Source organism: Anopheles gambiae, chromosome 2 (genome assembly GCF_943734735.2).
Source record: "Anopheles gambiae chromosome 2, idAnoGambNW_F1_1, whole genome shotgun sequence".
Classification (NCBI taxonomy): domain Eukaryota; kingdom Metazoa; phylum Arthropoda; class Insecta; order Diptera; family Culicidae; genus Anopheles; species Anopheles gambiae.
The window spans coordinates 8,964,909-8,981,658 of record NC_064601.1 but is presented as its reverse complement, the minus strand read 5'-3'; the positions used below and the strand labels follow the sequence as shown (position 1 = coordinate 8,981,658).

Genomic DNA, 16,750 nt, shown 5'->3' with positions numbered 1-16,750 from the left:
TGAATTAGATACCGTTGGTACATTTCTAAGCTGAGGTGAGTTTCCAGCGTGTTGAAATGAGACGTAATGGTGGGTGTCTTGGATAATCTAATAGATGGCGCCACTAGCTCACAACCCGCTGCGCAAATTCGAGCAGTTTTCTGCGTAGTTTTTTGCGTAGTTTTGCGTCAAAAAATACGCAAAAAAATACGCTAGACTTCAGCCAAAACTACGATAGCCAGCGCATTTATTGCAGTTTTTAGGTGCGGAACGAGCGCCATCTGTTGAAGGAATGGATGAACTATTTCAGACGGCGGAGCAAAAAAAAACGGCCAAAAAATTCAAAAAATATTGGCGCCCATTCCTTCCTCGTCTTCCTCTCACTCCCTTTCCCCTCCCTGCCTTTCCTTACTTGCGCTTCAGCCCGTGCCTTTCGCCGTCAGCTGATTGTGTGTATGCGTTGGTATATATGTGCATTGCGATTGTGTATTGTTATTGGTGGGTGTTAGCATTTATTTATTGTGTGTGACCTTGACGATGCGGGAGAAGCTGGTTCATTTTGGGATTTAAAGTGTTATCGGTGTATTGATGGTTTATTTTATTTCATGCCGCTGCTGATGAGACCATTCGATGCCCCTGCCAATTGAGGGTGAAGAAGCCTATTTAAAACAAGCGTAGGAGAACGTCTAACACTAATCTAATACTTTTTAATTTGAACATGTTTGATGCTTCAACGACCTTCGAAGCATCATGTAGCACGATCTATAGTAGCAATAAAATATCGAGTTTTCGGGTCGCGACACACACACAACGCGGGGAAAGTGACCGTCCACTCTATCATGCCGCGATCCCCCTCCCCTCACGGTGCTTTGGATGAGGATGCGCTACAAGTTAAGCCAGCAATTCTACCGATAAGGTAGAGGAAATCGATCGTGCGTGTACGCGCGTTCGGGGGTGCGTTCTCGCGTACGCGCGTGCATGCGTGCGCGCGCGTGTGTGTGTGCGTGCGAGAACCCCAAAACTGTTTGATTCTGATGCGTGCATTGTCACCGGCTGCGTCTAAACACTCCATGCATTCTTAGAAAACGCACTGCACGCCGCCCGATCGATTACCGCTACCTACGAGACAATACAACCATTTAATTGGCACCACCATCTTTGCGACCGGTTCTGCTGTTGGGGGTATTAAAAAGACAAACGAGCGAGGCAAACGTGCATGTGATATGTTGCACATTTCTTTCCAATTCCGCTAGCGGACGCAAGTGGAAACAAAACTTGAATTGAATTCATACAAAAGAGAATTCTGGTTTGGTTTATAACGGTGCGCGTATGATACTGCACCTGTCCGTCCAGAATCTGGTGGCTTGTTGGTTTTGAGTCGGTATCATGACGCCGTGCGACCGGCACTGCCTTGGAATGGGTTCGGATCGGTAGGTTCATGTTTTGGTCGAGTGCATTCCGTGCATTTGTCGCGTCACAGCCGTAGACCCGGCAGCACCAAAGTCAAAACAAAAACCTTCCCCGAGGGTGGACTGCTATGCTAAGTTCTTCCTCTTATTATTATTATTATTATTATTATTATTATTGGCATAATGGTCTACGCGATCATGCCGGCCTTTTCACGACTTGAGTACCACGTAGCCGGATAGTCACCCCTTGCTACGGCCGACGGTTCATACGCGGTTAGAACCCACGACGGGCATGCTTTTAAGATGTGCGGAATGATGGCGGTGCCGCGGGCCCGCTCCTATCCAGCGGGCAACTTGCATACTGCCACACTGTATCCTGCCCGATGCATACGCTGCAGGCAGGGGGAAGGATGCAGCTCCACAATAAAAAAAAACACCGTCATGAACACCTTCCTTTCGATGGATCATAACATTCCGGAAGAAAACACATTCGGCGACAGTTGTGCACACACACGCACCCTCACACCCTTGCGCAGACGGCTCAGCCTATCTATGTAATCTACGACATACGAAAGGAAAAGCATAGTGTCACATAAAGTTATGCTTTATGCAATTAGGTTTAAGCTTTCCTATGCACGGCCATGGCCACCTGTGTTGCGTGCGCTACTTCGAAATAGGGTTCTGCGCGTTGCACAGCCAACCCTCCAGCGTGAGCTAGCGATTCGTTAGTTATTTTTACATTGCAGCGATTGAACTTATTGCGATTTTTTGGTTTGATTTGTGAAAATGCAACTTCATCGCCGCAATGTTTGTTAACGGCATTTTTAGGCGCCACAACAGCTCGCGACCATTGACCACACGCGTGAAAGAGATAGCGCTATGGAGGGAAAAAGCACGGACGACGACTGACAGCGATTGGCCGTCTGACGCACTAACCCATCCAAACCTTCAGCAGCGTGCTCAGGCGAGGGGTATGAGGCAGTGCTAGGGACGGGTAGCTCGAAACGCTGCTCGACAAATTTGCCGTAGGAGGGAAAAAGAAGGCCTGAGAAAATGCGCGAAAGGGAATGATTTCTTCCGTCGCTTTGCACAGGGGGAATTCATGCGAATTTAGACACCGTCCAATCGATGAAGTTGCTTTAAGTTCAAATTAGAATAATTTCGGTTTCCCAGTTATTTAGACCGTACAATTCAGATTTTTACATGCATCAGACTATTTATAACAGCACAGATATAGCAAACCAACTAATTTAATATAATGCTGTTAATTAATGTTAATTTATATAAATATGTGTAAATTATGATAAGAATAAATGTTCAAAAACAAGGTTTTTGCTACCAATAGAAATACAGTAAGAATTCAATAGTTGATCGCTTTTTAGTTGGTATGCATTTTAGTTGAACGCTCGATAGTTGGCTGACATTTCAATTAAAAAGCATGCGTTTGTATGGGAATACCGGTTTTTGGAAAAATCACAAAATTCTCATGACCTGTTGTGAAAAATTTCAGATTTTTTTTTTGTATGAAAAAATGTGCCAGCTAAAAAGCACATGCAGGCCGAAAACGTCCGCAAAATACCACATATCACATATTCCGCGTATGTCGAATCTCGTGATTTCCTGCTAATGTCACTAATTTTCGTGTAATTTTTCAAGTATGGGGGTGGTTTTAGACATTAAATAAATTATTTGATATGATTCTGACTGAATATAAAAGTTTCAAACCTTTTTTATAGTTTTCAACATTCGAATAAAGGGAAATTATTTGGCATTTTATAATTTTTGACAGATAAGTACAATTTGCTCAAAGAACCGTCAAATTTAGAAAACCGCGTATAGTCTTTCCCCGAGTTACGCGACACTCGAGTTACGCGAATTCGAGTTACGCGAATTTTTATTTTTGACAGTTCAGATTAGGCATGGGCAAAACGATTCTTTTCACCGAACGCGAACGAACTAGTTCGCTCACCAAAAAGAACCGAACGCGAACGACGATTCTTTCGTTCTTTGTTTCATGAGGTTTTTATTCACAAAGAACGCTCGTTATCTTTTTCATTTACCCACCATAGACGCATACTGTAGCCAAAGAAGTACTCATTCTGCGGTTAAAACCAATCATTTAAAAACATTAAACACTCGGCTGTCTGGTCAACACAATCCATCGCAAAACCGACCAAAAACTAGCATGTAAAAAACTAATACGAGCAAAAATGTCTCCTGCATATATTGTACCCCATGCCTTATACACACTTAAGGATTCTATTTAAAAAAACTACTTAAATATGGATCAACATGATGAGCGCAATCAATTCAGTTCAGTTCATTCGCGAACAATGACTAATCCGTTTGAACGGGCTCGATCTTTTGAATTGTATAGGTATAATTTCCATGCCAACAGAACACAGATCGAACACCAGTTCGAACGCGTTCGATGAATTCAGTTGTGTAGGTACGATTTACACACCAACAGAACACAGATCGAACACCAGTTCGAACGCGTTCGATGAATTCAGTTGTGTAGGTACGATTTATACACCAACAGAACACAGATCGAACACCAGTTCGAACGCGTTCGATGAATTCAGTTGTGTAGGTACGATTTACACACCAACAGAACACAGATCGAACACCAATTCGAACGCGTTCGATGAATTCAGTTGTGTAGGTACGATTTATACACCAACAGAACACAGATCGAACACCAGTTCGAACGCGTTCGATGAATTCAGTCGTATAGATACGATTTCCACACCAACAGCACACGTATCGAACACTGCTGGACAAATTCGACGGCGTTCGAGGAATTGAGTTGTATGGGTACGATTTCAACACCAACAGGGTACATTTTGATCTCTGACGACCCGTTCGCACGGTGCGAGAAAGAGCGAGAAAGCAATATGATTTTGCACGTTTTATTACCACATTTATGTGTGCCGTCGAACACTGAACGGAACGTTCGAACGCGTTCGGTGTAGTCAGTTTCTTCCAAAAGTCCTGGTCGTTCTTTTTGTTAAGAACCTCGTTCGTTCGTGCACTTTACCGAACTGTTCGAACGGTGCGATTCTCGTTCATTTTACACATGCCTAGTTCAGATGTCAAATCAGTACAATTTTCTCCATCAATTGTCAAATGAAAAATAATTACCGATAAATAACCAAATTTTCTACACCAATTGCATCAAATAAGTATTAAATTACATAAATGAACTAAATTCAATCAAAAATTATGATAAATAAAGTATATTTTTGCTGTAACATGTGATATTCGACTTACGCGAAAATCCGAGTTACGCGAATGTCTCCGGAACGCATTATTCGCGTAACTCGGGGAAAGACTGTATCTCCAAATCCGCGTTTAAAAGGTACCATGTATCTCGGGAACCGCCTGAATTCAATAGTTGATAGGGAATCGAAGTTCAACCAGTGAATTCAGACTGTTTGTGTTTGACCGATATAACCATTAAAATGTGTTTAACAACATGCCCTATTTAGATGTCTTTCCCGTATAGACTTAATACTGGTCGTGAATAGAATCAGTCCTTTATTTGATTCAGAATACAAAAGATTCTCGATGATCTTATTCTTCTCATCGGCGTAACGAGCTACGTGATGATACAGGGTTATACAGGCTTTCAGGATTTATTCAGTCTGTATGATACTGGATAGTCAGTCCTTGCTATGGGGGGACGGTCCATATAAGACTAGAACCCACGAAGGGACATGTTATTCAGTCGTGCAACATAATTACTGTACCATGTAACCGCTCCTATGACCCGGAGCAGTGCTCTACAACCTTTTTAGGATCACGGTCCACTTGGTTTTGAAAATAAACATGCCGCAGCTCACATATATTGTTTGTAGACTTAATTCAAAGCATTTTAATCAGAAATATGTTTATTTTAGTTATGCCTGATGAACATTGATTCTTGATTGTGGGGGAAAAATGCCGTAGACACTTTCTTCTTTCGTATTGAGTACGATTTTCAATTATAAATAACATTGCTGTTGATGCTCTCGCTGTCTTCAGAAATTCCTCCACCAACGCCGCTATCCGAGCTCACGCAACTGCTCGAATGGATAAGCGAGCACCAGTTCGATTCGCGATGTAAGTTTGTCACCTGGGAACTGCTAACCACAAATTCCAACATCACACCAACACACACGCCGACCCTCTTGATTGTTTACACACAAGCGAAGGCAGCGCATTCTTTGTTTGACTTTCATCATAGTCGTTTGGTTCGCGAAGACGCACGGAGGCGTTCTCGTCCTTGCAGTAGAAAAAAAAACTCATACACTGTGGTACCTTTACGGGAAGAAAAATTGTAACACCAACTTAAGTAAAGTGTGATATAGTTGCTATAGCCCTTGAAACTATCTTAACCCGATCCAAGTCGAACCAAACACAACCAACCAATAATGCAGTGAATAAAGTGTGATGGGACGCGAATAGGACGCGCGGCTCCATGGCGAATCATCGTTCTGCAGGACACTACTGGTAAAAACGGACCCCCCAAGCATCGTCCCTCGGAAAATTCGCTCGGAAAAACGGAACACACGCACGCACGCACGCAAGGCTGGAATGGAATTAGCACGGTAAATTGGTGTACAAAATATTTCATCATCAGTCATATTTCTCCCATGGCTGTGTGGGGTGTGTTGCTAGGGGGCTTTGAAAAAAAAAAGAAGGAAGCAAAAACTCAGCGTCTCCCACCCCAACCCTAGTCTATTGGGTTTCGGGGCTAAAGCTGTGATAGAATGAAAAGCAAGCGCTGCGTTGGAGTGGGGCAACCAAGCGACGCTCACTCGCCATTTTCAAAAGTGCATCTTTTCGAGTGTGTACAGCGCATTGAAATTTGACGCACCATGACAAAAGGGTAGTCAGTCCCTAGGCTGAGGGGTTTTTTTTACACTCTAGACAAAACAAGGGAAAATTGAGCTCCTCTTCGCATCGTACAGTGGGATGATGAAATAATGGACGGTGCCCCAGCATTTGGTTGATTAGCTGGTGGTGGTAGTGGTGCTGCTGGCGATGGTGGTAACGGGATACAAGCTCTCTTTCTATTTGTGTGGGAGTGTGTATTATCGCTGGTGCTGCGTACGAAAACACAACCACAGCATCGAACGGTCTCGCTGTGTGTGTGTGTGTCTGTGCAGTCAAAGGGAGTTAGCATAACGGATTTCAAATCATACGACGTTATGGAAGCGTAGAGAGTTTAGCTCATCTTGCGTTAGGGCAAGCAAGCCGTCAGTAGTGGGGGAAAGGATGCAGAAATTAGAAAAAAGAAACGGATTGAATGCGTCGTCACACTCGCGTCACGATTGTTCCAAAAGCCAAATTGCTGAAAAACTAGAAGCTATTAGCATACGAGACGCGCACACACAGCAACGCACAGCTGGTTGACGACATAGTAGCAGCAGCAGCAGCAGCAACACCACACAAAGCAAACAACAAACCTCATCCCAAGCAGGTCGAGCCCAGCCAGCCACACCAATACAGCCCTACGAACGAGGGGCGAGTTGCGTCGTCCAGCGCGAGAGCGCGACAGAGCAAACTGCGTTTGCGCGCGAGAGAAAGAGATGAAGAGCATTAGAGTGAAAGAGAAAGAGAGACGGACAGAGAGAGAGAAAGAGTTCAAGGGATCGGGGACCGTATTAAACACAGCCTACTCTGCTGGCTGTGTTGGGTTCTGTTTTGAGCCCGCGGTTCGACCATCCAAACAAAGCGCACGACAAACGACCGAACGCGTACGACACGAACGGACACAGTGTGCGCGCGTCCGCATACAGTTGCAAGGGAAGCAAGCAAGCAAGCAAGCAAAACACTCAGCTCTTAGTTTAGGCAAGCCTTGCTCTCGAAAAGTCAACAGTAGTGACAACAAACCTGCTCGAAACGGAAGAAGATGGTCCTGCCTGTTGTTGTCGCTTAGAGAGGTGAAAGCAGTGGTGCTGTGCGTTTCATAAGGCGATCCGTGGCGCACCGTGACGACGACCAAACAACAAACATCATCTGTGATATACAAGAGCGCGCGCGCGCGATCGTCCCGTCCATCATCAACACCGTCAGGCGCTCCTTTCTCGTCCTGGTGTGTAGTGCATTCCCGCATCATCCAATTATTCCGTGTGAAATGCGAGGAAAGCAATAGAAGCAAGCAACATTGTGACTGATAGCGGAAAGAGTGGAAGAGTTATAGTTTAAATGCCAGTCTAGTGTGGATAGCTTGAATGTGATTTTTTAAATTATTTTGAACAACGGTGTACAGTAGCAAATGCTGAGCGAGTTAGTCATAATTTCGACGCTGCACATAATTATACATTTTAAGCAAAAATCTCTTAAGCAAAATCACGACCAAAGGTGAGTCCGGGAGCGCAAAGGATGGGGTAACTGGTACCACTGAAAGAGGGTGAAGGTTGTTGCGTTTAACTCTGCTAGTGACTAAACTATCCTTAGCAACAGCTCTCCAGGGGGCAATGAACACGCGACACGGGAAGCAAGGGCATATCGGTTAAAAGGTTGTGGCGAATGTGTGCAAACCGTAAGCGCGGAATGATGCAATTGGAAAGGAAGAACACAGGCAAGACGAGCTGCGTTTTTAAGGTCTTTTCCTTCCGACGACACCAGCTGACATTGAACCGCCGCGGGGGTACACAATGAGAAGGCGTTGGGGAGAATGTTACAATCTTCCGTTTCTCGACGCGTTCAGGGCCGCAAGGCACAAGCGGGTCACGATGGAGATGCATATGATCAATCAATGTTTGCGCTTGTATGTGCAACTGAATTAATAGCTTTTTTGCTTGCTTCTTTCGTTTTTGTCTCCCATCCCAGATAACAAACAAACCCTAGCCAAGCCATCATCACTCACGTTCATCACTCACTTCATCATCGAGCGCGCCTGTCGGGGCTGTTTGTGCTGCAAAGGACAACCAAATTGCAACCCCCTTCTCACCAACTGACGCAACATTTTCAACGACAATTTCTAAATACGAAAATTGAAATCCACCAGCGCAGAAGGGAGGAAAAAACACAGCTGCTCGCACGCACACAACCACCGCGTTAGCGTATGCGTGGAGACCTGCTCGACGTACCGCTGTGTGCGTGAACCGAAGGCTCGCTTCAAGTGTGTGGAGACCCCGTTGTGTGCTGTGGAGAGCGCAAGCCAGCACACTCGCACACACACACCGACACCCCGAACTCTACACATCGCAGCAGCCCTGTTCGAATGTGCTAGATTTCGCAGCTCGGCCCCGTCCAACTCTCCACACGGGCCGTCATTGTAGAATCTAATACCGAATTGAATAGTTCTTTATTGCTGGACACTGGGGTGACGCAAAAGTGAGAGCCACAATCACGGAAGCATCCGGGTAAGTTTTGTCCCATCTGTTTCATCATCTCCTCGCGGCGGATCTTGCTCTCGAAAATGTAAAACGGTGTGCTAGCGAAAAAGGGTTCGAAAATGGTGAAAAGTTGCCGTGCGCTGCGCCGTGCAGGCAGCATGGTCACGCGGCAGCCATCTTGATTTTTTTTGCTTGTGTGTGATGTGTGTGCGCGCGCGGTGGTGTGTGCGATCGGAATGTGATGTCAGCCCTGCGAGGCCTTTAGCATATTGAGCACAGTGTGGTGGATGTGTGATCCTGTGCGTGTGTGTACCCCCGTGAAGAGTAGTTTTGGAGCAAAATGTAAGGAAAGGAAGGCAGGGTTCATATTTACATTTCACGTTCGCTGCCAAGAAGAAAGATGTGCCCGAAGAAAGTCTACAAAACGTTTGTGCGTGAAAGTTGAGGAGGAAGTTAGGAACAGGGTAGGCTGTTAGAAAGTTGAGGGAATTGGGAAATTTATTTTCATTGTTCCCAACGTGCCCGTGATGACGATTGGACCCAATCCACGCACTCGCCGTTTGGTTACGAGATGCAGTGAGAAGGTTCGCGAAATCATCACGCGTCTTCTCACTCGGGTGCCTGCTCACTGTCACGGATTCGGATCCGTAACATGTTTGTGCAAGATTGAACATGTTTCTTGCCGTGCGCGCGTACACATTTCAAGCCGTGGCACGCGTGTTTGGTACGACAAATTTAGCAGGGATGACGCATTTAATTCGTTGCTTCGTCTTTTGCTTCTTCCCTGCCCTACTGTTGCCAAGTGAAAACGGGAAATTTTTAGAAAAAAGAAACTAATTCAAGCAGCCCAACATCATCACCAACACTACTGCACTGTCTATGTGTGGTGTGTGTAGACATTTCAGTAGCGCAATCGCTTAACGAATTTTCTCTACACAAGCTCCATCAATGTGTGTGTGGTGTGTGGAACGGTGGAGCTGATGATGGTGGAGCAATGTGTGTGCGTGCATTGGTAGAGGTTGTTTTGTTGTGTGTGTGTAGTATGTTTTGAAGATAGCAATGACGAGGAGAAGAAGATGGAGCACACCGAAGCAAAATCATCTGTTTCGATGCGCGAAACAACATCGCGCGAAAGAGGAAAAAATAGGAGAGGATTATGATGAGATGGGGTGAAAGAAGAAAAACTGTCGATTTGTGGGGAGCTTCACTAAGTGGAGAGTTTTCACAAAATGCACAGCTAGCTCGAGACCAACTTTAAGTAGATAAATAGCAAATGATTGCTGTCACTGTTTCTGTGCAACATAATTCAAAAGTGTAGTTTGTTGCAATTGGTCATAGAAATAGAAATAGCAGTAGCAGCTATCTTACAATGAAGTTACTAGTATCGGAATTATCGCTTTTATGTAAATTTAACCTGTACAATTGTTGAGCTGTGTTTTCTGTATCAAGCACTCTCCCCACTGTTGCAAATGTTTTAAATAGTTTGAGGGTTGTCCCTTTCACGCCCGTTTTTGTCACAACCCCCGGGGAAGGAAAGGAGGCCACAAAAAACGGGAATTAATTTACATACAATTCACCCCGTGTGTTGTTCTCCTTCCTTCCTCGCATTTATTTCTTTTAGCCCTGCGCACTCCTCCGTCCTCTCCCTCTCTCTCTTTTGCTCCCTTGGTGCACAATTTGCACAACAAATCATCACATCAACACATACAACAACCAGTTGTTGGGGGGAGCGAGCAGCACGGAAAAGTTGCTTGATGCTGTTGGGGGGAAGTGGTAAGCTTTTTCACCAGATGCTCTCTGAGTTGCTGTTGATTCTTTTGCTCATTATTTCTACCGTTCCTCAAATGGAGCAGTAGCAGCATCAGCAGCAGTAGCAAAAACCCAGAAGCTCTGCTGCAAGCACACTTTTGTGCGAGAGACGACCATTGCTTGGCGGTCGAGATTCCTTCCAGAGCGTTCCGTCGAATGCAATGAAAGCGCATACCAAGCGCGACAACACAGCGTCACAGCTCTTTGTCATACGCACGCACACACACACAACGCAAATAAACAACACTCGCGCTTGGGAGGTCAAAGAGGAGGTAGCTGTGTTTTTTTTTTTTTTGCATACTTGCCTGACCGATTTTGATTACCCTTTGCGTTGCACAACGCCAAAAACACTGCTGTTGTGCGCATACTCATGCCTTTTTTTTGGTAAAGAAAAGTATTTTTATTCTTCGTAGCCAGCCGAGCCAACCCCGTCGGAGTGGGTCACCATGGAAACGAAGAAATGTATCGTGTATTCTTGGCCGTGGAATAGAACGATGGAAATATGCTTGTGTTGATGGTTTAACGGCTCGCTGGACGTTGTTGCGATTAGTGGACGCTCGCGCCCCCCATCGCCATAGCTGCTTGCTTGCTGTGGATTAACAGCGCAGTAAGGTGCGAAGAAGATGGCGCGCGGTGTTGTGTCCTACTTTCTTTCCATGCGACAACACCATATCACTCCGCAATGGCGTTATTCCAACAACGACAACAGGACACGGGCAGTGCCAGTGACGACCTGACCTTGTTTGGATTCGGTGTAAAGTGCAACCCGCCGTGTTTTGTTTGCAGGTGGGGTGTAGGGGTGGGTGTTCCATCTAATTAGTTCATTGCCGATTGACTCACGCGTGCGCATTATTACCTTTTGGGCTGGTAAAATCCCGGATGCACGCTTTTTTTTGTGCATGTGTGCGTCACTCATATTTCCTGCAATTGCGTCAAAAGGTAGCTTTCGAACGATGGATACCCGACCATCGTCATCGTAGGGTCGAACCATCACCACCCGATACACGAGTATCACTTTTCAACCTCTTCCTTTTGTCATTGTCGCGGAGGGAAGGGTAACGGCGCGACCACGCGCTGAAAAGCTGTGTCATGCCCTTTCGAATGATGGCTCTGTCCGGGTGTTTTGTTTGATAAGGACAGAGTGAGAGTGGGGGGGCCGCTAGTTGTGTGTGCTGATGGTACGACCGTGTGCTGCGCGTGATACGCACCCGGTTGGGTGTAAAACCCGAGAGCCCGTGGAGTTGAGTGTTCGACTGAGCCAACTCTAACCCACCAGAGGTCCAACACTTATCGCTAAGCAGCAGCAGCAGCATGGCACGACAGCGAATAGTCAGCTTATGTTACACTCCCGGCACACTTGCTTCTATTGTGCTTCGAAATGGTGCGCTACTTCCGTCTGCTTAGAGTTGCCCTGGATGTGTATGTGTGGGACGACGACGATGACGACGGACCGACTTGTTGTACGTACACACGTTTCGCTCCTCCAATGGCAGGGCAAGTCATATACGACTGCAGTTGAAACTTTTGCACTGTAAGCATTGCTGAAAACGTGATCGTTTTCACGTAGCGCTTCTAACTGTATACTCTGTGTTTAGTAGGTACATGGGGTAGAGGTGTGGTTCAGCCGAGTAACCTTGTGCTATCAGCCCATGCAACAAACACACATCTGCGGCAAAGTTACGCAGTTTGTTTGCATCTACATTACGTGAAAAGATTTTAATACTCCCCATGGGATGTGGAATTGGTTGCAAACCAAAACTGACGCACACCTCCTGAAGCGCTGATCGCTGATAAGCCGAAGCGGTGCGATAGTAAGATGTTGTTGGAAACGGTTACGTTTCGAGGAGTAATCGTCATCCCGAGGCAAAGTATGATTTCAAGGAAGCTGATAATTCTTGTAAAGGATTCTGAAATTCTAGGTAAAACCTCTACTCCCTGCATTGAAGAGTTCAGGAACGGCTTGAAAAAGAATTAGGAGCTAGATTTGAAATTATTTGAGGAAAACAAACATACGTCATCGTACATAGCTGCATTTTGATAGGTTGCTTATCGATACAGATAAGATCTTAGCAGTAATTTTGGGACTTTGGACGAGCGCTCTCTCCACGCACACGCCACACACTTCTGAGTAATTTTTAAAACTCTAAAAAGGAGCAGATGACTCGTTTCTGGGATATATGGGATATTCTGAATCTCATTGGCTGAGTCATTGGCCTGTTATGATACAATGGTTAGCCAGTCGTATCTAGAATTCCAATCTATTTCCCTGTCGCGACTACAGACCGAGGCTGATTTTCGGGTTGAAATATACAAACTATCCAGACTAGACGAACGGGGGCGCCCTCGCTGCTAATGAACGGCGAACTACGCTACCCGTCGAGACACACGCATTAGCAGGTCACATTCTTTCGCCCGCCTACGTCCCTGCACCTTTATTATCTATCACCATTCCCTCCTGCCTTCATTCCTCCTCTTCCATTTCCTACCCGAAATTTGTCCCACACCTTGCTGCCTTGCTCCCAACCCAATGTTTTGCCCCGTAACCATTTCCTGTGTTTTGATTTTTCAGTTTCGGAAAAGAAGACATGCGCTTTAACCTTTTATATCCAAATTTTCCAGATTTCAATGTAAGTGTCGCGCATAGAAGCATAAAGGGGCACGGACGGAAAAGATTCCAAAGCAAGATCGCTAAAACTGCTGCTTGGCATAAAGAAGCATAGCGAGAAGCTGCATAAACAAAGAGAAAATACAACAGGGTAGACAGACAAGACAGTTCTAGCCACGTATTCTGGTTGCTCCAAGCTCATCCTAGCTCTGGTTCTCTTGTGCACTAGTGTGTTGTGCGTTGGTCTGGTTCTTCCTAGGCCATTGTTCGGTGTTTCTGTTGCGTGCGTACGGGCACTGGTAGCGCGACGCGAACCAATTATTAGAGCAAATCGTTCACCCTGCTGGTTCTCTCAAGGATAGATCCCGTATCTGTCTCTTCCCGTTCGCGAAGAAGCAGCAGTGTGCGCGTGCCTTTTCGTTGCTACTCGTGACCAGATCCGCAGCGTAACCAGACCTTCTCCTTGAGGGATACACGCTCTCTCAGATCAAGGACAATTGGTCGAGAATTGTCAGCCATCGTGCAAAAGCTCCACCGGGTGCATACGGAAACACAGGCTTGGACGGAGTAAACCGAGGAAGAAGTAAATCGTCGGCTAACCATAAAAATCGTACGAAGGTCTTTTAGATCGATCGAGCTCCTACTCTCAAACCCGTCTCCTGAAGCGAGCGAGATCTAATTGACCGGTGTGTGCGAAGGACTAAGAGATTGTAGTTGAAAATACTGTCGCGAGCCGCCGCTTGGTTTGCTCGTTTGTAAGATCGCAAGAAAAAAAAAAGAGGGGCTTGTGATCTCTGTGGTTCTGCGTGAGTCCATTCTCTCCTGCTGTCGCTAGCTTGTGCCGTTAACATTACTCTGCTCCATCACACGATTCTGGCCCGGTGCAAGGCGGGTGTGTGTGTGTCTACACAATTCTCCCACAGAGTGCGTCCGAGCGACAGACCGTAAAAAGAGTATTAAAGTTAGTTCGACGCAATCGCGGCCGAACCCAACTAGTTTATGCTCACGTAGAAGTCTCCGCACTCGGTTTGGGATAGAAACACCGCGCAACTGCAACCCTCTTGTTGGCTTTCTGAAGAATCGAACTGTCCTGTGAGCTGTGAAGCGGAAGAAAACACGAACACACAGCCAGCAGCAGCAGCAGTAGTGTAGTTAAGGCCAAGCGGAAAGGAGAGAGAAAACGTTGAGGGTTTTTTTCTGAGTGTCACATTTCAGAAGAAAAAAAGATTACGTGCAGGACGAGACTGTGTACTATACACAGTCGGTGACTCACACAAGTCGCGTAATCGCCATACTAGTACCGATCGTTTTGCAAATTCCACAATCAATCGAATAATCCGCAGACGCGCTACGCAAGTTTCGCCGGCGCGTACCCTATTGGATTGATTGTGTGCAGCATTTCATCCCCGTGTTTGACAAGAGCAAGATAAATCAACTTAGTAGAAGTCCGTTGGAGTTAGAATTGCCTTAAAAAAAAAATTAAATCAATTTTTTTCTACGACAAATCGAATCTCTTGTTCTTGTTCTCCTTTACCCAATTCTCTCCCGAAATCCTCCAATCCTACCCAATCCATTAAAAAAAAAAACACCCGTTCAATCTCGCGGGGCGTCACTAACCGTACGATCAATCCGGACTTCCAAAATCCGTTTTGCTCTGTCGCGGACGCGCTGTGTTTGCAAACGATACGAACGGCATACGTTAAAAAATCCCCTCTCGGTGTTACCGAATACACACACCACCACCTACAACACGCCGTATATAGGTACTAGGCCAGCCCTCAGTATGTCTGTCCCTGTGAGCTGCTACTCTGTCGATAGCATGAACAACATCGACCAGCAGCCCATCGGCATCGGCGGCCATGGTCTACCCACGTCCTCCTCCACTGCCCGCATGATGACGATGCGGATGGAGGAAGACGATGACCACCGGCCAATGATGAGGATGAGCCCCGCGACCAACGTTCATGCGCACGACCAGACGATGCATCACGATCAGCGGATGTTGTCAGAGGAGGGCCGGCTTGGGACACCGGATGCTGCTGATGGAGTTCTGTTGGCGTCGCACGACTGTCGCCACGGTGGCCACAACACCAGCGCCACCGGCAGCGGCTCCATGCACTCATCGGGCGCGTCGTCGGGCAGCGAAAGTGCCAGCTATCACTACCCGCCGCATCACCATCATCAACACCACCGACACCGCCCGATGATGATGGATACCGTGGACGACGACGGTACGGCATGCGCCAATCATGACGATGGCCAGGACTTAGCGGATGCTGCCGGGGCAGCGGCAGCGGCTAAGTGCACCTCACCACAAAAGCACACCACCACCACCACCACCAACAATGGATCATCATCATCATCATCATCACCATCATCGGCACCATCATCACCGATGGCAGCGGCTGGCGGAGCAGCAGCAGCAGCAGCAGCAGCCGCCGCAGCCGCCGCCGGAACAGCAGCGATGTCGTTCGAGGAGATGATGGCCAAGCTGAGCGAACTGCTCGCCTTGGAGCCGAAGTACCAACCGAACCTTTACCTGCCGCAACAATCAGTCGTAAGTAGCAAAACTGCCTTTTTGTATCTTCTTTTTTTGTATACTTTCTTTTCCTTTACCACCCTTACTGTCTCACCGAAGAAGAGAAGAAGAAAATTCGATCTTTCCAGAGGGGCATAGTCGTCGTCTCCATCAGTTTGGTTTGGTAGATCGTGGTTTGCATTTTTCAAGTTCAAATGTGCTTTGCTGCTCGCAGCGAAACACGACCACGAACGTGTGCGGTACGAGGTGTACCGATAACATTCCAAAATATTTCATCTGCAGGAGGAGAAAATCAGTAGTGGAGAGTGGATTGGAGCAGAGAGGTGTCATGCGCTCGAAGCACACGAAAAAATCGAAAGTTTTAATGAGTGACGTTGCGTTCCCCACATACTACTACCGCGCCACCGTGATTGAAGTAAAAAGAGCGCTGAAGCGAGCTGAAGTAAACGTCGTACATCCATCCCCCCTAACAACGTACAAAAAAGTAGAAGCAGCATATTTTCTTCACACTCTCTCGAGCACCACACCCGACACACAGGTGTTGGAGCAGAGCGCGCGGTGGTGTGTGCTTCTCCATGCCTGTGGCGCGCGGGGACGGACCGTACGGCACGTGTGTGCCGCCGCCACAACGACTCGCAGTCATGCTTTGCCAGCTGTTTTTCGCCTAAGACGATTAGGCAGACGGTGGTGCAGCATGGACAATTGCACGTGAATTATGGGCATGCTTTTTAACAGCAGTTGCCGTTTTCTTCGATAATCGTTTTAGCTGCAGAGAGCTGCACGAGAGACGCATATTTGCCAGCTCTGTGTGTGTGTGTGGCGCGTGCCTTTTGAAGCCCGTTTGTGGAGTGATGATGATTTTGGTAATGGTTTGATAACGGATGATTAAACGAGACACCCAGCACCGCCGAGTTAACTAGGTTTTTGTGGTAAAGGCAAAGCAAGTGGTGGTGTATCGTTAGACGATCCTTCTTTGTCACGAAATATGGTAAACAACATTGTGGTTGATTGTATTGACACAACTGTTTGCGCAAGAGAGGAAAAGGGATATGTATTTGTTCCTGTGGTTGATTTGTTT

The 16,750-nt window shown here is 46.6% G+C and overlaps 1 protein-coding gene across 3 annotated transcripts in view; it reads left to right on the top strand.

Moving 5' to 3' along the window:
* The first annotated feature begins 5,588 nt into the window (after nt 1-5,588).
* LOC1281445 (cyclin G) overlaps nt 5,589-16,750 on the top strand; it is a 28,801-nt gene continuing 17,639 nt past the window's right edge. Inside the window, exons 1-3 of one of the 3 annotated variants that reach the window (XM_321356.6) lie at nt 5,589-5,980; nt 8,211-8,746; nt 14,897-15,690. In XM_321356.6, coding sequence (XP_321356.6) covers nt 14,917-15,690 — 774 coding nt within the window. In that variant the 5' untranslated portion in view covers nt 5,589-5,980; nt 8,211-8,746; nt 14,897-14,916. Of the gene's footprint in view, nt 7,740-8,210; nt 8,747-13,147; nt 15,691-16,750 lie in introns of all 3 variants that reach the window. The other 2 variants (XM_061643122.1, XM_061643121.1) reach the window with 2 other exon arrangements.